The sequence below is a fragment of the Acomys russatus genome, chromosome 4 (genome assembly GCF_903995435.1).
Source record: "Acomys russatus chromosome 4, mAcoRus1.1, whole genome shotgun sequence".
Taxonomy (NCBI): Eukaryota; Metazoa; Chordata; class Mammalia; order Rodentia; family Muridae; genus Acomys; species Acomys russatus.
The window spans coordinates 15,143,555-15,166,269 of record NC_067140.1 but is presented as its reverse complement, the minus strand read 5'-3'; the positions used below and the strand labels follow the sequence as shown (position 1 = coordinate 15,166,269).

At 50.3% G+C, this 22,715-nt stretch overlaps 1 protein-coding gene across 1 annotated transcript in view; it reads right to left on the bottom strand.

The window, feature by feature from the left end:
* The window catches only part of Eya2 (EYA transcriptional coactivator and phosphatase 2), a 98,073-nt gene extending 76,015 nt beyond the window's left edge, over window positions 1-22,058 (bottom strand). Inside the window, exons 1-4 of the mRNA XM_051143813.1 lie at window positions 21,926-22,058; window positions 12,817-12,862; window positions 10,041-10,183; window positions 8,292-8,408 (exon numbers count right to left, since the gene is read on the bottom strand). Of these exons, the coding sequence (XP_050999770.1) occupies window positions 8,292-8,408; window positions 10,041-10,183; window positions 12,817-12,862; window positions 21,926-22,034 (415 nt within the window). The 5' untranslated portion in view covers window positions 22,035-22,058. The remainder of the gene's footprint in view (window positions 1-8,291; window positions 8,409-10,040; window positions 10,184-12,816; window positions 12,863-21,925) is intronic.
* Between the last annotated feature and the right edge of the window lie 657 nt (window positions 22,059-22,715).

Genomic DNA, 22,715 nt, shown 5'->3' with positions numbered 1-22,715 from the left:
CCTCTGCTACAGTGAACAGCCAGACTCTCTGTAGCTCATAGTAGCAGTAGAAGTGTGGTTGGGAGGGGCCTCTGGGTGTCACAAAGACACACACACACACACACACACACACACACACACACACACACGCACGCACACTAACTCACATATGCATGAATACACACAGACATATACCTGAGGGTTAGAGGACCAGGTAGTAGGGACCCAGCCCATAGCACTCATAGCACCCCAGCCCCCACAACACCCATGGCACTCACAGCACCCATGGCTTCCCTGGGTCTCACCCCTTTACTCTCAGAATTATTGTGGGCAGGAAAGGGACTTTTTTTGTCACCTCTCAACAGACTCTAGATACAGACCTTAGTGCAGATTTTTTCAAGATAGGGTTCCTCTGTGTAGCCTTGGCTGTCCTGGACTCACTTTGTAGACCAGGCTGGCCTCGAACTCACAGTGATCCTCCTGCCTCTGCCTCCCGAGTGCTGGGATTAAAGGTGTGTGCCACCAGGCCCGGCCAGGCTCAGCTCTTATCTTTGAAAATGCTAACAGACAGATTAGAGCGGTGGTTCAGCAGTTAAGAGCACGAGCTGCTTTTTCACAGGACCAGAGTTGGCTTTCCAGCATCCATATCAAGTGGTTTCACAACTACCTATAACTCCAGCTTGATTGAATCTAGTGCTCTCTTCTGGCCTTTTTTGGCACTGCGCGCATGCGCGCGCGCACAGTGCGCGCGCACACACACACACACACACACACACACACACACACACACACACACGCGCGCGCGCGCCTAACACCAACAAATTGATCTTCCATTGTCCCCTCACCCCACAAGTGGTCACCTGGTCTCTGAAATGGAAACCAGGTCACCTTCTCTGACTTAACTCTTAATAGCTTCCTGATGATGCAGGGGCCAAATCCCAAGCTCTGAGCCCTGTATCCCCAGTGTATATGTTGAGGTTTGCCTCTAGGGTGACTGTATTTGGTGAGGGGGACTCTAGGGAAAGACGGGTCAACTGAAGTCACAAGCATCATCAGGCCATAACCTGTGTCCTTATTAGAATAAGGGACATGGTTTTCCCTGTTCAGAGGAAAGGCCATGTAACTGCCTGGCACAGAGGTGGCCGCCCCAAGCCTGGAGGTGCCTTAGCAGCCATCAAATGTGTAACACCTGAGATGTCCAGACTTCTGACTACATTTTCAAAATGTATTTTGTAAATTACTTCAGTTTTAGAAATTAAAAAAAATATTTATTCATTATTATGTATACAGTGTGCTCTACCTGCATGTACACCTGCAGGCCAGAAGAAGGCATCAGATCACATTATAGATGGCTGTGAGCCACCATGTGGTTGCTGGGAATTGAACTCAGGACCTCTGGAGGAGCAGTCAGTGCTCTTAACCTCTGAGCCATCTCTCCAGCCCTAGAAAAATTTTAATTAGGAGCATTTTGTTTGACTTAAAAATATGCATAACCAGGGGCTGAAGAGATGGCACGGTTGGTAAAATACTTTCCACACAAGGAGGAGGACCCGAGTTCAATGCACAGAATCTACATAAAAAGCTAGATGTGTGCCATGCTCTAGCTTTCCCAGCTCAGGGAAGTGAGACAGGGTGATCCCCAGGGCTTGCTGGCCAGCTAGTCTCCCTAACTCAGTGAGCCTCAGGCCAATGAGAGACCTTGTCTCAACAAAGCAAAGCAATGCAAAGCAAAGCGAAGCAACAAGTTGGACAGCCACCTGAGGTGAAGGATGCCCGAGGTTGACCCCTGGCCTCCACACACGTATGCTCATACATACACGCACACACAGATTACACAAACTCACTAAATGGCATATGGATTCAGCTTCAAGATCATAGAGGACTTTCTAAAATGTTTGTTATGAGAGGGAGGGGGGCATTGGATGTGACAGGGATAAGGGCCACCCATGTCTAGTTCAGGGTTCTAGCTGGCTGTCCACTTTTGGGTCCCACTGGTTGTCTAGGCGGAGCTGGGCTTCCTCCCCCCTCCCTCCCTCTCTCCGTCCCTCTCTCCCTCTCTCCCTCCCTCCCTCTCTCCTTGCTTCTTTTCTCTCTTTTTCTTGGTAGGGTCTCACATATCCCAGACTCATCATGAGCTCACTCTGTAGCTGAGGATGGCCTTGGATTTCTGGTAGTCCTCCTCCTAGCTTCTGATTGCTGGGTCTACGAGTCTACACTGCCACCCTTGGTTTACGCCATGCTGGGGACAGAGCCCAGGATAGCTCCCTGCACAAGGACTCTGCTACGTCCTGACCCCCATTTAAATATTCTTAATTAGGAAGGTCCTTAAAATCCATTCCTGATATTTTGTTTGTTATTTGAAAATGTGGGACAATGACTTCAGCTTTCATGGAGTAGGAGCACACCCCTGGCCTAGGGCCTGGGTACCCAAACCTTCTTAAGGCCCCATCTAGGTAGCTCCACATGTGGACCTGTGACACATTGAGGAGACAGGCCTGGAATCTGTATGGGCCTCTCCTCTGAGCTTTTAACATATGTGGTTTTGTGTACGTGGCATCATCACTTAGATATCGCCCCCCCCCGCAACTCTTTCATGCACCGGAGCCTCTGGGGCCACCTGTGACTGGTGTTTTCCTGTTCTTAGTACCTGGCTAAGAAAATTGGAGGTGGTTCCATCACCACCCTTGGGGACAATGGAGATGCCATATGGGCCCCTGTCTCCACATACTTTCTACGTGACAAGCAGACCCGCAGTGGCCCCTTAAGGCCCCAGTCCTGCCACTTTGCCTTAAGAACCCCTCTAAAGAAGACAGAAGACAGATATGGTGTCTGTCCCCCGACGGAGCAACAGAAACTGTGCCCGGCATTCTGGACGTCCCCTTGCTGTGGCTTGGCTGGGAAACCCACCATATTGGTGAGTCAGGCTGCCCCAGTGACTAACCATAGCGGGAAGTGGCTTCTCACTGCAAACTGGAGAGGTTGGGAAGGCCAAGATGAGGGGTCCAGGTTCTGGCGAGGATGCTCTGCTGTGTACAGAGAGTCACCATCTCCACACACCCTCATGCAGCTATTCCATGAAGAACACTGTGTAGGCAAAAGAACCTGAGATTTCTTCTCAAAAGGACATGAGTGGCATCCCCGAAGCTCCAGCGGATGATCTCCTTGTACTGTAAGTGCACCCCCCTCCCCAAGGCCTGTCTCCAGCTCCCTCCTCCGACGGCGAGCACTTCAACACACATGCATGCGAGTACACAACTCAGTCCATAGCATGTACAATGAATGACCTGCTCATCTCCTCCAGCACCAGCTGGGTGAGGGCTAACTTCTCCACTTCCCTTGGACACTGGGTGTTCTTGTGCTGGGGGAATGGCCAGTGGGAAAAGGGCTTGCTGCATGAGGGCCTGAGTTCAGATCCCAGAATCCACAGGGATAGGATGCATAGACAAGAGCTTATGATCATGGGCTAGGCTCAGTATACACACTGGTCAACAAGACATTACGTCTCCAATAAAGTGAGGGTTAGAGCTGAAATTAGAGGTTGTTTAGAGACTTCCATATGTATGCTATGACACGCAAACACTCATTCTCACACACATAACCACATTGATCATACATACAAAGACATGTACACAAAAGATGAAGGAGGAGGAGGAAGAGAAGGAGGAAGAAGAGGAAGAGGAGGAGGAGGAAGAGGAAGAGGAGGAGAAGGAAGAGGAGGAAGAGGAGGAGGAGGAAGAGGAGGAAGAGGAGGAGAAGGAAGAGGAGGAAGAGGAGGAGGAGGAAGAGGAGGAAGAGGAGGAGAAGGAAGAGGAGGAAGAGGAGGAGGAGGAAGAGGAAGAGGAGGAGAAGGAAGAGGAGGAAGAGGAGGAGGAGGAAGAGGAGGAAGAGGAGGAGGAGGAAGAGGAAGAGGAGGAGGAGGAGGAAGAGGAAGAGGAGGAGAAGGAAGAGGAGGAAGCAGCAACAGTGTTTGGAGCCACAGGATTATAATTCTAGCTGTTTGGGAGGCTGAGGCAGGGGGATCATGAATTTAAGTCCCTTAAAAGAGATCTTATCTCTAAGTAAAAATGTATTTTTAATAAAGGGTTGCAGGTAGAACTTAGTGGCAGAGCCCATTTTTAGATTCACAAGGCCTTGGGCTCAACTTTACCACAAATAAGAACTTACCTCTCTCAGGGATGGTTTGCCTAAATCGGTAGCCATGCGACACTACAATTAATCAAAATTAAACAGAACGAAAGCCATTTCCTCCATCTTTCTGGCCACACTTCAAGAGCTCGGTGGCCCCAGGCTCTTGACCACTGTAGTAGGACTGTACTGTTTCGTGAGTTGTTAACTGAGCCTGCTTCTGTGTCTTCAGCCTCCTCCAGCCCTTCTTCACCTGTCATTACTGGTGGCTTTGGGGGTTGGTGACCAATCAAATTCTGTATATAATCAGAGAGGACCTAGCCCCTTGACCTCCATGTGTCTGTCCTAGAAATGGAAGATGCTAGCACATACAAACGAGTACACACACACACACACACACACACACACACACACACACACACACACACACACACACACGAGGGATGGCCAACCCGTGAAGGTGACCACCAGGGGGAGGTGCTGCTGGGGCCAGGGTGACACCTGTTGGAACCTCAGCTGTATAGATAGTTGCTGATTCACACCTGGAAACTTGATCTTGGGCCAGGAGGGCTCAGCTTGCCAAGCCCCACTAGCTTGTTCCTGACCTGCCTGACGAGGGGAGATCAGGCTGACTTCACCTGCTCAGAACTGGCTGGGCCAGGGCAGCCTACCACTGCCACCACCAAGGTGAAACAGAACCTGGTCCACTTTGCCAGAAAGTGGGGCACTGGACCCAGCCCTGGCTATGACCACCTGCCATTAAGGTTCACCAGGACAAGCCTTTCCATCTGCCTGCACTGCACCTGCCCGCACTACACCTGTCCGCACCACTCCTGCCCACACCACACCTCCCCACACCACACCCCAGCTGCCGCTTGGCTTGCGATTTACTCCTTCAATTTTTGCTCCAATGTCTTGTGGTTCTTCAGAAAAGATAGACCCAGATTGCCAGATGGAACAGGAAGGCTTCCCTGGTGCACACCTGTCTAACTTCCTGAGAGCTCCCCAAGACAGCACTAAAACCAGCTCCCAACACTTAACCAAACAAGGGCAGCCTGCACTCAGACATGGCTGCTGGGCTGGGGACACAGTCCAGTCAGTTAAGCACTTTCTGTGTATGTATGAAGGCTTGGGTTGGATGCCAGCACCAGAGACAGAGGCTGGGAGTGTTCCTGGAGTGGCAGCACTGCAAGCAGAGACAGGAGGATCCGTGGGGCCCATTGGCCAATGTCAGACTGTCCAAACTGGCAAGTTCCATATTCAGTGAGACTCTGTCCCCCAAAATAAGGTGTGTGTGTGGGCGAGTGGGGGCAAGAGAGCAAGACACTCAAGGCTGACCTCTGGTCTCCACACATGCCCGTGTGTGTGCCCTCACGCCATATGTCCATATAAACAAAGCGCAAGCGTGCACGTGCGCGCGCGTGCACACACATACATGCTCATGAAAACATTTTGATTGACAGCAGAAAGTGTGTGTCGTGACAACAAGGACAAAAGGCTCAAGGTTCCTCAAAACATTGAGAGGAAAAGCCCAGTGTGTGTAAAAGCATCCATGCCTGTGAAGCTGGCAGCATTCATTATGGATTAAAAACAAAAACAAAAACAAGTGACACTTCTGGCCCTGACTGATGAGCAAAGAGCATTTCCCCTCCTGGCTACCAGGATTGGAAGCCACCCTTTTCCAGTCATTGAGGATCAGACAAGCAAGGTTGTGATCCTAGCTAGATCCGAAACAAATGGCAAATACCTGGCGCCCTCCTCAGGGTGGGTGCCTGCCTGGAGCTGTACCTGCAGTAAGCATGGTGGCTCGGACTTACACGGTGGAAGGCTGGAGTGAAAGGGCTGGGCTGAGAGCTTGGGAATTGGCCATGGATGATTTCTTCTCAGAGCCCACTTTTAGGGGAGGCCCATGATTCATGAGGAAACTACCCAGGTGAAGAAGAGCAGAGGCCAGAGCTTTCAGGGTAGAACTACTGATTCTCCCACCAGAGAAAGAGAGAGAGAGAGAGCTTATCATTCACAGGCACTGGGTAGAATACTCTGGAAGGTTGGCCTCAGTGGGGCAAAAATGCTGGTCCCAAACTTGCCATGCAGCTCAAGCTGGCCTTCAGCTTTTGATCTTCCTGCTCCTTCTCCCAAGTGCTAGGATTACAGGTGTGAGTCACCACGCCCAGCCTATGTCAAGCCAAGGATGGAACCTAGGGCTTCTTGCATCCTAGGCAAGCAGCCCTTAGTCAGAGCATCTACCTCCTCTGAGCCAGTCTCTTCTGGAGAGAGACCTGGAGCTCACCAGGTAGGCTAGGCTTGCTGGCCAGGGAACCCCAGAGATTTACTTGTCTCTGCCTCCTCAGTGCTGTATTTTAATGTGGGTTCTGGGAGGATCGAACTCAGGCTCCCATGCTCATGAGACCATCTCCTGAGCCCAGGAAGAATTCTTTGAAGTATTAGCTGAAAACTATTAACCCAAAAATGGAGGAAGCACAGTGAACTCTGTGCACAAGAGTCAAGAAGAGGGCTGCGTGACAGCATATGAACACACAACAAGCCTGCAGTGAAGAGAGACTCCAAGTACACAGGAGCTTGTTCACCTAGAGGATGCATGGCCCTTATGTCCATTGCCATGGTAACGGGATCTAACAGACTGTTAATGGTGCTTTTGTGAGTTCTCAAGCACTCTACAAGTGGTCTGAGGTTTGGACACTGGCTGGATGCAGGGCCAAGGTGGGATAAAATGTTTATAGATGTCTGAACATTTAACCTGCTCCCCAAATTAATATGAAAGAGAGGCAGTTTCTAATGGATCTTTTATTCCCCTTATTACTAAAAGAATCTACTAGAGGGAGGGATGGCTTTCTTTCTTTCTTTCATATACTGGGAATTGAACCTAGGACCCTGTGTATGACAGTCAAGTGCCCTAACACTGAGTCACAGCTCCCAGAGGTATGAGATGTCTCTTTGGGGGTGCTGTAAACATTGGGGGGCACCATCAGCAGAGGTTGCACAGCTATGTAAATGCACTGAACTAAACATTCTCAAAGGGTAAAGCTTCTGGCGTGTGGATTATATCTCAGCGAGGAATAAATGAATTATAATGAACAAACAAACCCAATAAGAACAACGACTATATTTGGATTCAACCCTGGCAGAACGGCGGCCATCAAGAAAAGCACAGCAAATGCTGGCCAGGACGTGGAGAAAGAACCTTCGCTCACTGCTGGGCATGTAAACCAATGCTCACATGACAGAAATCAATGTGGAAGGGGTGACATCAGTTTACCCAGTGTTTGCCACACCCTTGCAATGCCTCAGTTTACCAATTTGTAGAGTGAGGGGATAGTCCTATTTCTGTCCTGTGTGCATTCATGAAATCATGATTTTTAATTCTTAGCAAGGAACCCTGGCTTCTCATCACAGAATGATGGTAGAAGGCTAGCCCACTGGCATTCTCTGGCCCTGCTCAGCTATTCTAGTCCTTCCTTTGCACCTTTCTCTTCTCTCCACAGAATTACATCCCATAACTGTCTGAAATAGTGATTGGAGAGTTTATCCCTTCTCTGGAACAACTCAAGGCAGAGAAATATTGACAGGAGGCCCATGGCCTGGCTGTGAGCCCCGTGGGTTTGTGTTTGAAAAGGAGGAGGTGTGCCCTCCAGACAGCCATCAGTGTCCGGCTCAGAGCAGCTAGCAGAAAGTCTGGTCACAGCCACACACGGCAGCCATAAAAACCACAGAGAAAACAGCATGCACCATTCTCAGGGTTGGCTAGAAATGGGGGGAAATGCTATCTCTGCTCTATTCCTTAAACATGTCGACATATTTCCACTACATGGCATTTGTATTGCCCATTCCCTCTGCTTGGGATGCTCTTCCCAGGTGTGCACCTTGCTAGTGTCACCTTGACCTTGTCTTTTTTCAGTCTCACAGTCTGTCCCACCTCTCCCGCTGCTTGTCAACTCTGTACCGATGCTTGCTGCTTCATTATGCTCAACTTTTGGCAAGACTGCCTGGTTATCTGCTGGCCCTCTGCCCAGGTCACTGGATTCCCCCCAGGACAGAACTCCCATTTTGTCCATCCTTTAAGATGGAACCTGCCACACAGTAGGCACTCTGAAAGTCTCATGAGTGGGCGAATGAATGGATGGCCATCTACCCAGAGAGTGGCAGGGAGGGCTGGGTACAGCACTCACTGTGCACTGGGTAGGCGTAGGGGCTCTGTCCAGCAGGCGCGGTGCTGAAGCCCGGTCCGTAGCTCAGGAACCCGCTCTGGCTGGGGGAATGATTCAAACTGTCTTCTGTCTTGATACCTAGGAAGGAGACAGAGGCACCCAAAGCACATGGTTAGAACCTTTTCCTGTCATCCACAGAAGAGCCACTGAGTCACTGCAGAGTTCTCATCAGCTTCTAAACCGGAACTTTAGAAGTGCTAAAGTCAGCTTGTGTGTAAGGTTGGTGTGTGTGTGTGCTAGTGTGTGTGTGTGTGCGTGTGTGTGTGTGTGTGTGTGTGTGTGTTTGAGACAGGGCCTCATGCGTCCAAGGCTTACCTTAATTTACTACATAGCAACAATTATCTTGAACTTCTGATTGTCCCTGCCTTCACTTCCCAGGTGCCACATCCTGTTTATTCAGTGCTGGGATGGAGCCAGGATGCTCTGCATGTGGGTGAGCCCTCTACCAACTGAGCTACTGCTCCAGCCCTGCCCCCTGACTGCCAGGGTTACAGGTGTGTGTTGCCATGCCCAACTCTCACACGCATGGAAGTGCCATGGAAGAGGGGGCTTTTCAGTCTGCTCCCCCTTCTCTGCGTATCTTCTCTTCTTCACATTAGATCCAGATGAGGTGGACCTGGCCCCTGGCTGTTCATGGTCATGTAACCCACAGTGGCCGTCTAGAACATTCCATTCCCTCTGCTCTAGAGTCTGGGTCAGGGACAGGGTGGAGCCTGGGACTTCAGGGAGGTGTTCCAGGCAGGAAAAGCTCTCTGTTTTGGGGACTTGAAGCTTAGAAGTGCTTAGGACCCATGCCTGTCACTGTAGTGGAAGAACTTGCTGACACTGAAGGCCACACCCAGGAAACAGAGATAATTTCTGATATCATTTGGTCACTTAACCCCTGCCTGAAGCCAGCGACAGAGCATTTTTCTGCTCTGAGGTGCTGATGGTCAAGGCTCCCAAAGCGCTCCTTCCCTCCACCCGCCCCCTTGCCCCAGTCTCTCGCACTGTACCTGGCATCAAGAGAGCTGCCTTTCCCTATACATAACCTGTGATCCCTGGCTTCCTTAGCTCCCTCATCCCATCTCCTACCCTTGTGCTAAGCATTGTTAAGTGACCCAGTCTGGCAATGAGGACCAACATGGGGTCTTTTGGAAAGCTCTGAGAAGCATGAACTCTTTCAAAGGCCAAAGCTGACAGTGCTGTCTGTGCTGCCACATGGATGCTACTTCTGTAGGGGTAAAAGCCACCCAGAGGAAAGCACCCACAGATAAATTAAGCTTCCCATGAGCTCACTGGAGATGGTGCGCGTGTGCAAGCATGTATGGCTGTCAGAGGACACCTTGTAGAGCCGGGTTTTTCCCCTTCTACCCTTAAGTGGCTCCCAGGAATCAAATGCAGGCTGGCAGGCTTCTGCATCAAGCCTGAAACATCTTGTCAGAGCCCCCAATGAGGTCGCTGGAGCAGCTGGCTGCATCCCCAGATGTGACAGTACACGAAGCACTAACTTTTAATTTCCCTGCACGGTTGAGGGTTCTTATTCTTGAAATAGAAAGAGGCCTCCTGACACATTCTGGAAGAATCTGAGCCCTGGTGCTTCAACCATGTTCCCTCCCCCACACTTCCATGCCCAAAATTAATCTAGCTACCTTTATCACCCTGCAGGGAAGCATGAAGGGACCACAATGTTGGGGCCGCAGGGGGCGCAAGGGCTTGCGTGGTACTCACTGTAGGGGGGGATCCCATAGGCTTGTGCTGGAGGTGGGTACGCTGTGTAAGGAGGTGTCTGCTGGATACCTGTGCTGTACTGTGTCTGGCCATAGGCTGCCATGGCTGCGGAGGACTGACCAGGAGGGACACGTGGGTGAGGCCTGGTGGAAGGAGAGATGGTTGAGTCGTTCAGGCTAGCCCAGCATCTCTCCCTATGCCTTCTAGAGCAAGAGCAACAACACTCACACAGCTCGCATCTCCTTTTGTTTTCTTTTCCCTGAGAACCAAGAAGATGCGTTTGCCATCTCCTGTGCAGTCAGATTCCACCACGGGTCAGAGCTCCATCTAACAAGGTGTGGGCAGATGCGTTGTAAGCCACTGTCTGTGGCCCGCCCTCCTTCCCCTCTCTTAGGGCAGCAACGGAGAAGTCTTTTGAAGCAGCAAAGCAACAACCTAGAGATGATGGATCTCTGCACTAGGCAGCATGGGAAAGGCTTCTAGAGAGTTCTGCCAGGTCCACATCAGACTTCACACGGGAAGCCTAAAGCCATTGTTGTGGAGACCTCTAGGTTCAGTCATTGCTGTGGCCAGCCTATCTGCCTTTGCACATGCACCTGTGTGCAGGTATGCGCACATGCCTGCATGCACCTAGAGGCTGCAGCTTGACACCTGGTCTCTGCCATTGTCACTCCCCACCTTAGTTTTTAAGACAGTGTCTCTCCTCAACTCTGGATCCAGAGGCCAAATACCAAATGCCTTCAATCTACTGGACTCTCCAGATCCAAAGGCGGCTGAATGTGATCCCATGGGACCACTATCTCAGCTTGGGCCTCTGTGGACGTGGCTGGGAGCACGAAGCTGTGGCCAGCCTCCTCGCATCACTCTGGCTAAAATCTGTCTACTTCAAATGTGCCTTTTAGGCAGACATGAAACCCTCTGGGTTTTCCTGGTGTGAGGCATCAGGGCAGATGTGACTAGAACATAAAAAGATGTGATGTGCTTTCCAGCAGGTTCCACTGCTGCCATGTGGCACCAGGCTGGGGTCTAGAAAGTATTCCACCAGCTACTATTTCAGTTCTGTGGGTGCCTGTGGTGTGATCAGTGGCTCTGTGAAGCGGGACTTTCTGCTGAGCAGAGGCCCTTATTTGACAGTGTTCCTGGACCACATCCTGCCTTTCCACAGAGAAGTTCAAGGTGGGAATTCAAGCCTATCCAGTCCACTGTCCCATCAAAGCCCACTGAAGAGACTAGAACTAATCTGGGGCTCAAGTTAAAAACCTAGAGAAATGTGGACTGGGGAGATGGTTCAGGGGGCAAAATAGCAAGGACCTGAGTCCTGACTTCCAAGATTCCTAGACAAAACACGACACTGTGAAACACGCCTGTAATTCCAGCATGGGCCTTAGATTTAGCCAGCTTAGTTAAATCTATGTGCTGTAGGTTCAGTGAGAAACTCTGAGAGAGACACCGGATGCTGAGCTCTGGCCTCCACATTAATGCACTCCACACTCACGCGTGCACGTACTCACACATGCACAGGCCACCCCACTCCACACAGCCCACAAACCTTACAACCCTCCCTCACGCAGCCACATTTCACCCCTCCACATCACATACATATATACACATACACACCTCACTGTTCCACACACCACACACTCTCAACATCCCCCCATATCACACATCTGCGTGCATGCGTGCAAACACATAAACACATACACAGCTATAGAAAGGACAGTGGCACTCTCCCACCTGAGGAAACAACCCAGGGGGCTTTACTGGGTTCAATGGCTGCCAACGAGAGAGAAGCAGCCAGTGCCCTCGCCAAGGCTTCTGTGTGGCACACACAGAGGAGATTTCTGGGAGGCAGCATCTGGCCAGGTCTAACCTGAGGATTCTCTGTCTCCTCGCTAGACTGGGAGCCCTTCTGGGGCAGGGCTATGTTCTCTTCTCTCTCTTCCTAGGGCTTATATGGGCTTTGGCACTGAGGAGTCCCTGGTGAATGTTGAAGCCAGAAGGAAGGAGGAACAAGGGAAGGATGAAGTAAGCAGGTGGCAGGGAGATGGCGTGGGGAGGGAAAGAACAGGAAGAGAAAAAGGAGGGGGATAGAGAGGTGGGGGAAAGGAGGGAGAGGGAGGGGATACAGAGATGAGGGGGAGAAAGGGAGAGAGAGGGAGGGGATACAGAGATGGGGGAGGAAGGGAGGGAGAGGGAGGAGATACAGAGATGGGGGAGGAAGGGAGGGAGAGAGAGGGGATACAGAGATGGGGGAGGAAGGGAGGGAGAGGGAGGGGATACAGAGATGGGGGAGAAAGGGAAGGAGAGGGAGGGAATACAGAAATGGGGAGAAAGGGAAGGAGAGGGAGAAAATACAGAGATGGGGAGGAAGGGAGGGAGAGGGAGGGGATACAGACATGGGAGGGCAAAGGGCGGGAGAGGGACGGGGTACAGAGACCAGGGAGGAGAAGGGGAAAGCAAGAGAGGAGTCTGAATGGGGAAAGGAAAGAACAGGAAAAAGAGCAAACTCCAGAAAGAAGGAAACAGCAGATGACAGGGAGAGCACGTGCCAAGCAATTTACACATTCTTTCGCTTTGTGGGACAGGTCACCCAGTGGTCCCCTTTCCTAGATGAGGAAACTGAGCTCCACACAGTCAGATAATCTGTGCAAGGCTGTCTGGCAATCCTATTAGGGGAAGCAATTCCAGAGCACCCCTACCCCAGCCTCCAACCTCTGCAGAAGAGCAGAAGTACTAAGTGGGATATGAAGGAGATGTATGTGGCCAGAGTACTCACTTCCCAGGGAGTGGAGGCACACTCCGAGAGGCCAATTTGGTGATGCCTGGAGAGATAAAGAAACACGCGAAAGTTTAGCCACTGACGTCAGGTTCAGCGCGAATTCTGGCTTCAGACAGAGGCTGGAAGAGTGTTGTTGCTGGGGCCTTTTCTATCACAAAGAAGCTTCTCAGAGGTGGGGCACTGAAGTGCTGTCCTCCTGGTGCACTCACAGCCCCTCTGGGTGCCGTAGGAAGGCAAGGCACAGAGGCCACACAGAGCATCTAGGAGCACCGTGTAGAATCCACGTTGCCCCACATGCTGCACAGGTGGGAGACAGAGCCACAAGGACAGAAAGTATATGCTGGGGAGGTCACTTGATCACGGGAGGCAATCAAGAGCTGCAAGTGAAGGTAAGGCTGGCTCCAACCATGACTTCTTCCCCCTGCTCTTCCTCCTCCCCTTCCCCTCTCTTCTTCCTCTACCTCCCCTTCTTCCGTCTCCCTCATCTTTCCTCTCTCCTCCTCTTCCTTCTCTGTCTCTTCTTCCTCCTCTTTCTCTCCTCCCTTTCTTCCCCTTTCACCTCCCTTCTCCTTTTATTTTTGTGCAGGTGCAAATGTGTACACTTACAGGGACCAGGGGACAACCTCAGGTGTCTTTCCTCAGCTGCCGCTCACTTTGGTTTTTGAGACAGGATTTCCCATTGGCCTGGGATGCACTGGCTTCAGTGGGCTGTCTACCCAGCAGGCCCCAAAGGAACCTCCTATTTCCACCTCTCCGGTTCTGGGGTTACAAAGCAGACACCATGACCAGGATTTTGACATAGGTTCCGGGGGTTAAATCCAGGTCCTTACCCTTATGTGGCAAACACTTGACGGACTGAGCTATGTCCCCAGCCTGGACATCATCTGCTGCCGTTCCCTCTCCCTCCAATTCTAGTTGGTGAGGGTCAGGTCAGGCTCACTCCAGCGCATCCAAGAAGGCACTTCTTAGCTCACTCCTGAGATCCTGGCACATGTCCTATGTCGCATTCCAGGACACCTGTCATTCAGCTACCTTAGGGAACAGCTACTGGTCATGGTGAAAGGAACGGACTTGTCTGGGAGAGCTATTTTCTAGGGTGTGCTTGATCTGGGTGGTTCTGGGGGAATTTTTGTGCCGCATCATTTCAGACAACCCGACTCCATGTCTTCAAACAGCCTGGATGAACTCTGGATGGGGCCGGGTGTACCCAGTCACCGAGTTACTCTTCAAGTGTACTGACTCTGGGACCTGGCATCCTCCTCCACTTCCAGACTCAGAAACTTCTACACACACTGTAGGAAATGGTATCCATCTTTTACCCAGCATTCCCTGTGTGCCAAGCTTCCTGCTAACCACTTTCTCTGCACCGATGATTTTAATGCCCAGGTGAAGAGCTGGAGTGAACATGGGGTGAATCTGCAGGGCCTATGGCCTGGACCCATGTGGCCCAGCCCTGAAGCCTGTTCCAGCTATGACGCTACAAGCCAAGGGACAGCCGCCAGCATAGCTGCAGCAAGCACTCCCTTAGGAGTTGACTGTGGGCCAGGCCCAGTGGTAACGGCTTAGACATGGGATCTCATTTAATTCTTACTATAGGACCATAAGGCAGGCAAGGCTATGTCCCTCCCACCCTCTGACCAAAAGCTCTGACAGCCTCTGGATCTGAGCCCCAGGGTTATGGGAGCCTGATCTCTGCAGTCAAGACCCCCTCACTCTGCTGAGTCTCCTTCACCTTCACGTAGCATCACAGCTGAGCTCAGACACACAGAGCTGTCTGCATGATGACACAATGTCAGCATGCACTGATCACAGTAAGAAAAGCCTGAGTTCAGCTTGACTCCACTGACAGATGTGAGGATATGTGTGTGTGTGTGTATGTGTGCGTGCGTGTGCACACATGCACATAGAGTGATGGCATAAGATATACTCTCTACATACCATACTTAAGAACCCAAAAAGACTATAGCAGCTTGGCTCAATGTCAAGGAAAGTTCTGGCACCCACTTAGTACCTCCTGACACTTCCCTTGACCCTGAGGTAGTTGCCCCAGGCTGGCTCCACATGGCCTCCTTTCTAGTCTCTCAGCACCAAGAACCACTTGTCTCTGTCTGAAGCAGCCAGGCTCACTGCTGGCAAAAGCTCAAGAATGTGGAGCAGATCCAAAAAAAATCATTGAATTAAACACTTTTAATGTTTTCATTAGTGAACATGCAAATACTTACTAAAATGGAACCCACAGAAATATTCCTATGGGCTCCTTATGAACGTGCTGTTCCAGGCTTTTGAGCCGAGCGTCTTTCCTTCTGGCTGCCATAGAGTGATTGGCATGGAGGCTTTGCTCAGGCTTGCTTACCTCACCCTCTTCCTGAACCTTCTAGTCACCTGCCTCTCCCCTCCCTCCCCACATAGCCAGGCCTTCTACCTCTACTGCTCTTCACACTTGTAGTCACCACCCAGCCAGGGAAAGAGATCTGGGGGTGGGGCGGGGGGGAGACATGGGTATCTGGGAACACAGAGTGCTTTTTCTCTGACAGACCGTGCTTTTGAAAAATAGCTTTTTAGCATCTTTCCTCCTGTATCAGACTTAAAATTGCCACCCAGGGACACACTGGGGATTGAGAAGGTAGGCTGGACTCGTCTCCTTGTGATCCTCCTGGCTGAGCCAGGACAGACTCCCGTGATAGCTGGCTTGTGTCTGGGGGTGTTGGGGCTGGCACGGGACTCCATGTAAATCAGAGATTCTGGGTTGAGCAGGAAGGGAGCCAGGCCCTCCCCAGGGACAGAGCAGAGCCCTCAGTCCCCAAGCTGTGTTCCTGCTGTCCTGGGCCTGCTCATCTCTGAAAAGAGTGTGGTGGATCAATGGTCGCTCTGCAGTTGTTGCAGCCAAATGTCCAGGAAGTAGCTTGATAAAGGGTCATAGTGGATGAGGCTAGCCCCAGGGTGGCAGCTGGAGAAACAGGCAATGCTGTGACAGTCTTACAGGAGCTGACATGGTGTCAGTGATGCTTGAGGTGCCCTTCCCACCCAGGGTGCCTGTTTCACCTCTTCCTTCATTTTTTTTTCCTTTAAAAAATGTGTGTGAGTGTGTACGTGGGTGCCTATTAGTCTGCGAGTGACGTGGCTGCAGAGGCAAAAAGAGGACATCAGATGCCCTGGAAGTGGAGTAACAGGCAGTAGTGAGCTGCTTGATTTGCGTGTTGGGAACTGGACTCAGGTCCCCTGAAACAGTGGTGTGTGCTTTTACCACTGAGCCATCTCTCCAGACCAAGGCCCAGTTTAAATGTGTAGAAACTACAGAGAAGTCTCTGTGTGAGCGTACACGGTTATGTGACTGTGTATTGATTGTGACTCTGTGTGTGTGTGTGTGTTTGTGTGTGTATAAGGACACACCCAGTTCTGTTCATTCACTTGTGCACTCAGTAAAGATTTATCACTCACTATGAGCCAAATCTATAAGCCAGGTTTCACAACCGGCTGCCTTAATGTTCTTTCCCGAGAAAGCAGGTGGGGCTTAAGTGCTTAGGCTTGATTTTAAATCTTGCCTCTGTGCACCCCGACTGTGTGGCACTGTGCCCATCATTCTTTTTGAGGCTCACTTTTCTCATCTGAAGGGTGGAGAAACAGTTTGTACCTGCAGAGGGAGCCCAGGCTACCAACCGCCAGCTCCAGCTGTTTTTATCTTTCCACGCTCCTGTCCCCATCTTCCCCCTTGGCAGCCACTTTCTGCTGAAAGGCCGTTCGACATCTGCACATCTTTATCATCCTCACAGGTATGTTGCCGCGCAGATGATTCGGAAAGCAGTCAGTACCGGTCCACAGCCTTACTGAGCCCCTGGGCTGACTCTCAACTGATCTTCAGTGAGTCCGGCTTCTGATGCCAGCAAGATGTCTCGAGGCAGCTGTGTATGTGCCACCCAGGTACACTCTCTCACCTTGCCCAAGTGTGTGACTGGCATTACTCTCTGGAATTCAGAAGTGAGCCTCAGTGCCTTTTCTCCTGAAGGCACTTTGACAAACAAATACCTCATTTGACCCTCACGGTGCTGTTGCTCAGGGCAGAGGTGAAAGGGGACTATGTCTCAAAGTATGATTTAAGGGGTCCTCTGTGGAAGCTATCACAAGTTAATTTTAGTGCATGTTAGGCGTATAACGAGGTGACACAGAATCAAAAATTTCCTGAAGCTGGTTCGAGTGGTTCTCTTAAAGTGGATTTATTTCGAGGTTGTTGCTTTTCTTTTTCTTGTAAAGAAAAATTAGTAGCCATAGGCGTAGCAAGAGACCCCTGAGCAGATCACTGGGCAGAAATGGCCTGGTTAGGGTGTGTGAGGTGGAGGCACAGTGAAGTCCCCAGCAGTTGGTGTCCTTGTTCCTACAGTGGGATCTGGCACATCAAAGGCCTCTGGGGTGCTCAGGGTGCTCAGAGAAGGAGCAGAAAGTAGGTCCTGTTTCTTGGGTCAGCATCCAGCCCACCAGCTTCAGGTCAGAGTAAAACTGAGAATCCCAGTGTGAGGCAAGAGGGGGCGGGAAGTCAGAGAGCTGAGCACCTGCTCCCCAGGGCAACACTTGATGGGACTGTGTGCCTGTGTTGTAGAAGAGGCTCACTCCACCTGCCTTCTCGGTGTCCAGAACTTTGACCTCTTCCTTCCAGAAGGCGGGACATAATTCAAACCCAACCACTGGTTGAGGAGGAATGAAGAAAGGACAGGATGGGGTTGCTAAGTGGCTACTGCAAGCTGGGGGCACTGTGCTCACCTAAGTGTCATCTACTTTATCCCTGCAAGAGTCTGTTAGCATTAACTGTTGCCTTGACACAAGCTAGGGTCACCTGAGAGAAAAGCCTTGATTCAGGAATTGCCTAGATCAGATTGCCTAGTGGGCATGCCCGTGGAAGGAACATCGCCACTATTAATTGACAGAGGAGGATCCAGCCCACCATGAGTGACACCATCCCTAAGCAGATGACTGCTGGCGGTGTAACAGTCAGCCTAGCATGCACCTAGGACTGAGCCAGAGAGTGAGTCACCAAGCAGTGTCTCTTCACGGCTTCTGCTTCAAGTTCTCACCCTGAGTTCCCTTAAGGATGGACTGTCACCTGGAAGTGTAAACCAAATAAACCCTTTCTCCCTCTAAGTTGTTTTAGGTGAGAGTGTTTTATCACAAGAAATTAGTGCCAAGATGTTGCTGTGATGCAGCTGAGCTGGAGGGTTTTATGCCTTTGGGATATTCTGTTGGAGGATTTTGGAATTTAAGCTGGGAAAAATGATGGAGTGCTCTGAGATTAATGGAACGTTTTGTGGGAGCTTGGACGCCAGGAATGCAGAGAGAAATGTGGATTGTGGAAGTTTCAGAACTAGTCTTTATTTTGTGCCATTCGTGTGATATTTTGAATCAAGAACCCATGGTTGCTGGTCAGCTAGGGTTGAAGAATCAGCTGCGGTTAATAAGAGGCCAGCTTACTGAGGTAAAATCCTCTCTGTGCTTCCTTGGGACGATAGAAAGTATTTCCTAAGGGCAACACCCAGAAGCTAATGTTCAAGTAGCACCTGGACTTGACAATGTGTGAGAGTCTCCCATGGGGTACCAGTTTTAAAGGTAAGGAAGCTACATGACGAAAGCATCACAGAGAGCAGCTGAGCCTGGCACTGTGTTGCAGGCTTGGAGTTCTAAAGAGTGACCGGGAGAGGCCACCAGTGAAGGTGCAGCCTCAGGTCCACAGGAGCCTCCAGGATATTAGAGATGGCGGGAGTGAGGGATGTTTACCAAGGACAGAAACAAGTGTGGAGTGGAGCTGACCCCAGACTGTGAGACCAACCATATGTGCCACAAATGGCAAGGCTGGAGAAGTGGGGCCAGCCAAGCCCAGTGGAGTCCAGGAGATTATGAATGAGCTCCACATGTCAGATAACTGAGCTACGTAATTTGGATTCACACTGCTAGATTTTAGTTTTGCTTTGATCTGATTGATCATATCTTCCCTTTTGGGATAAGGAAGTATGCAACTTGTTTTTTTTTTTTTTTTTGTTGTTGTTGTTGTTGTTGAAGGTCACAGTTTAAGAGACTTGGATTTAAAAAAAGACCTTGGACTTTTAAAGTGTTGAAGAATTTAAAAACTGGGGCTTCTAAAGCTGTATTATGTTTTATAACATAATATTAACATGCAGTCTTGGGGACAAGGGATTGAAAGATTATGGCTTAAAAGTGATCTGTCTGTGGGTCAAATTGAGAAGGGGGTAGAGTGCCCTAGTTAGCTTTACTTTCCAACGAGGCACAGCCTGGAGCCAACTGAGAGAAAAGCCTCCACTGACACCAGGGGATTGGTTAGATTGGCCTATGGGAGTGTCTACAGGAGATTGTCTTGATTATTAACAGCTGCAGGAGGGGCAAACCCACCGTGGGTGTCACCATCCATAGGCCAGCAGTCCTGGGTTATATAAGAAAGCTAGCTGATAGCACACATGTCCAACTGGTGGACAAAAGCAGGGAAGATGGCACAAGGACAAAGCTTTTACAACCAGACCTCATAGTTCAGTGTGAGCTTTGATGCACACAAAGGCTGTGATATACACCGTAGCTCAGCGGGGTGATGGTGTTGAAGAGGAGGCTGGTTTATAGTTGATTAGTTTATAGTTACAAGCATAGGCAATGAGAAAACTAAGGTGTATGAATCATCATTCCAATTTTCATGTGATAAATGAATATTAACACAAGAAAGCTGCCGAGCACGAGCTCATGAGCAAGCCAGAGAGCAGAGTTCTTCCGTGGTTTCTGCTTCTAGTTCTTGTGTTGAGCCATTGCTCTGGAGTCTCTCAATGGTGGATTGTGTATAAGGCAAACAAACTCTTTTCTCCTCTAAGCTGTTTTGGTCAGAGTGTTTTTTATCACAGCAGCAGAGACGAGACTAGAACAGAATCCAAGAGTTGGTCTCAATGACCTGGCCCTTAGGAGGCAATGAACCGGGCACAGGAAAGTTAGGAAAACTTTACTCCAAAGCTAATATTGACTTGAAATTAGCTCATCTCTCAACACCACTGTCTGCATCCATGTTTCAAAACACACAACCACTCACCCATCTACCTAACCACCTAGCTACCCACTCATCCATCTATCCATCCATCCATCCGTCCATCCGTCCATCTGTCCATCCGTCTATCTATCTATCTTCACCTATATATTCAACCTAGTCACCCACCTACCCACTCATCTACCCATTTATCCACCCACTTATTCATCCATTCATCCATATTAAGCAGAGAAATGAGCTATGTATTAAATAGGAAGGGGATTCAAATGCATGTGTAGGGATGAAGCATTGTCATTGGTGGACTCTAGGCAAATGTTAGACTGCTGAGCTGTGCTTCCGGTCCTTCACTTCAAGGCAGGCGTTCTACCACTGAGTCACACCCTCAGCCTCCAGCTCAAAATGGCCACCAAATGTTTTCTGTGGTGCTGAGAGGGAAGCCAGAGTCACAGGACTAGGCTGGGAATGTACCCCAAAGTGACCCTGATCTGTTTTAATTTCAGCATTTCTTGGAACCAGAGATGAGGAAGGGCCTGCTGCCTCTTTGGTCCCACCTGTGGTGGCCAGGTGGCCAGGTGGACCTCTTGTAGCTGAAGCATCCAGCAGCACCTCCCGGGAAAGCAGATTTTGATGTGCACTCTCTCCATTTTTCCATGAAGTCACCATCTTTGCACAACGTACCATAAAGACCAAACAAAGGCATGGCCCAGGGCCAGCCTCCCACCCTGCCTCTAAGCCCTGTGGTTATTTGATTCAGAGAGGGACAATGGTCTACATTAATCATTTGCCATGCCTCCAGGGCGAGCCAAGCTCGCCACACACCTTAACCTCATTTAATCCCTGTGTGGCACTCTACAGAGTGGGTCATTATCACAGCCCGTTTGACAGTGGAGGAAACTGAGGCTCAGATTGCCTGGCTGGCCAGTGGCTGGGCTAGGAGGCAGACCCGGATGTGCCACACCCAGAGCTCATACTCTTATGCTGACTCAGTCCAAGCTGTCTCTGAGACGTAGTAGGAAATTGGCCTGGGCCTCTACCCAGAAAAAAAAAAAAAAAAAAAAAAAAAAAAAAGATGAAGGTCTTTGAACAGGGCTGGTAATTCCTTTTAACCCCTCAAAAGGGTCATTTTCACAGATGCTTGTGGGTGCCAGGAGAACTGCTGGGTGCCCTCTATCATCCAGTCTTGGTCTCAGAGCCCTCACCTTTGTGGTGAGACTTTGAACAGGGCTGCCTAGCTTCATAACGGGCATGTAAGGGCAATGTCATTGTCTCGGTGACAGAATAAGTAATCAAGGAAGCCTGGATTTGTGCTCACTAAAGTTTCGTGTGAGGTTGCTTTGCATTGGACACATGGCCTTTTGGTTACTTGTGACAGTTCTATAGCATTCCTGTTCGGTGATCTGCCATCACACTGAGACCAAGAATGAGGACAAGCCAGGGTCTGAGGGTACCATTGTCAGACTTTCCTTGAGCATACTGTCAGGGAAAGGGTTAAGCCAAATGCTTCAGCAAGACAGCTTAAAGCCATGTGCTTACCTCAAAGCTCTACCAGGAAGGCTGACAATCCCAGCAGAGCAAACAAAAGCCCAGATTGTTCTAGAGAAAACTAGTCTGGCAGCATCATTTGCCAATAATTTTCTAAACAGCATTAACTTTCTTCTGCTTCCTTGACTTCAACCCAACCTGAAAGCAGTGGGCAGACAAACTCTCCTCTTGGGCCACAGAACCCTGCGATCAAGACTCCTGCTGGGAGGAGGTGATGGTGAGAGGGAGCCTAGGGACAGAGCTGGAGACACAGCAGATCATGCCTTAGGTAGGGCCAGAAATGCGCCTGAGGCTGCTATCCTTCACAGCTATGCCAAGGTTTCTTGGAAGCAGACATCAAGAAGGGTAGCTCAGGTCAGGACCATGTATAACCTGTCCGGTGAATGATGATAGGCAGGACAGTGGTTCATGTGTGCACGAGTTCATTTCTAGAACCATCGATGTGAGTATCTGATTCTGGGAATGGTACCATGAGTCTCTCAGTCTGTCATGAGTTAATGAGGCCCTCTCACCTCATTCAGCCAAATTTTTGCAGATGCCTACCTTCTCTGTCACTCAGCGCCCCCACGGCAGCACTGTCCTCGCTCCCCGCCAGGGATTCCCTGAAGTCACTGCTTGCTGCGAGGCTGGGTGAGATCACCACTTCTAACATTGCCTTGTACCTGAGTGGAGGCAAAGGGAAATGTAAATCATTCACTATTATGCATGTTTGCTAATGAGTCAGATTTCTTTGCCTAAAAACGTAAATATTAAAAACTGATTACCTATTTCCAACCTTCTAATAGATTCTGTATTATACAAATCCACAAACTTTTTGTCAAAGTGGAAATGAAGTCCTTGTCCCTAGGGAGCAAACCCACTCCATTAAAAACCCGACTCCTCCTGTGCTCCTTCCCCACGAGAAGTCCCGTGCTTTGGTCTCTGGTCTTGATTGTCCTTGAACTGGGGAGACTTCCTCAGAGAGGAAGGGGTGACAGGTGGGGAGGGGAGGATCCGCATTTTGACTTCCAAAGACTAGAGGGGCTGGTGGAGGCCACCTGGGGTTGGCTATGGTTATGGCAGAAAAGTGGGCAGTGTGTTGTTCGAACAGGCGGAAAAGGACACAGACGGCGGCCAGAGAAATTTCACGAGTGCCTCTAGGACGGCACCTGATGCCACAGCTCTGTAACCTCAGCCTCTTGGGATGCTCACATATCAGAGTCATAAGTTTAAGGCCAGCTTGGGGAACTCTGTGAGACCGTGCTGCAGCATGAAGAGAGACTAGAAAGGGGCAGGATAGACACTTGCCTTGCACACACGAGGCTGTGGATTCCATCCCAAGGACCCGAGTGCC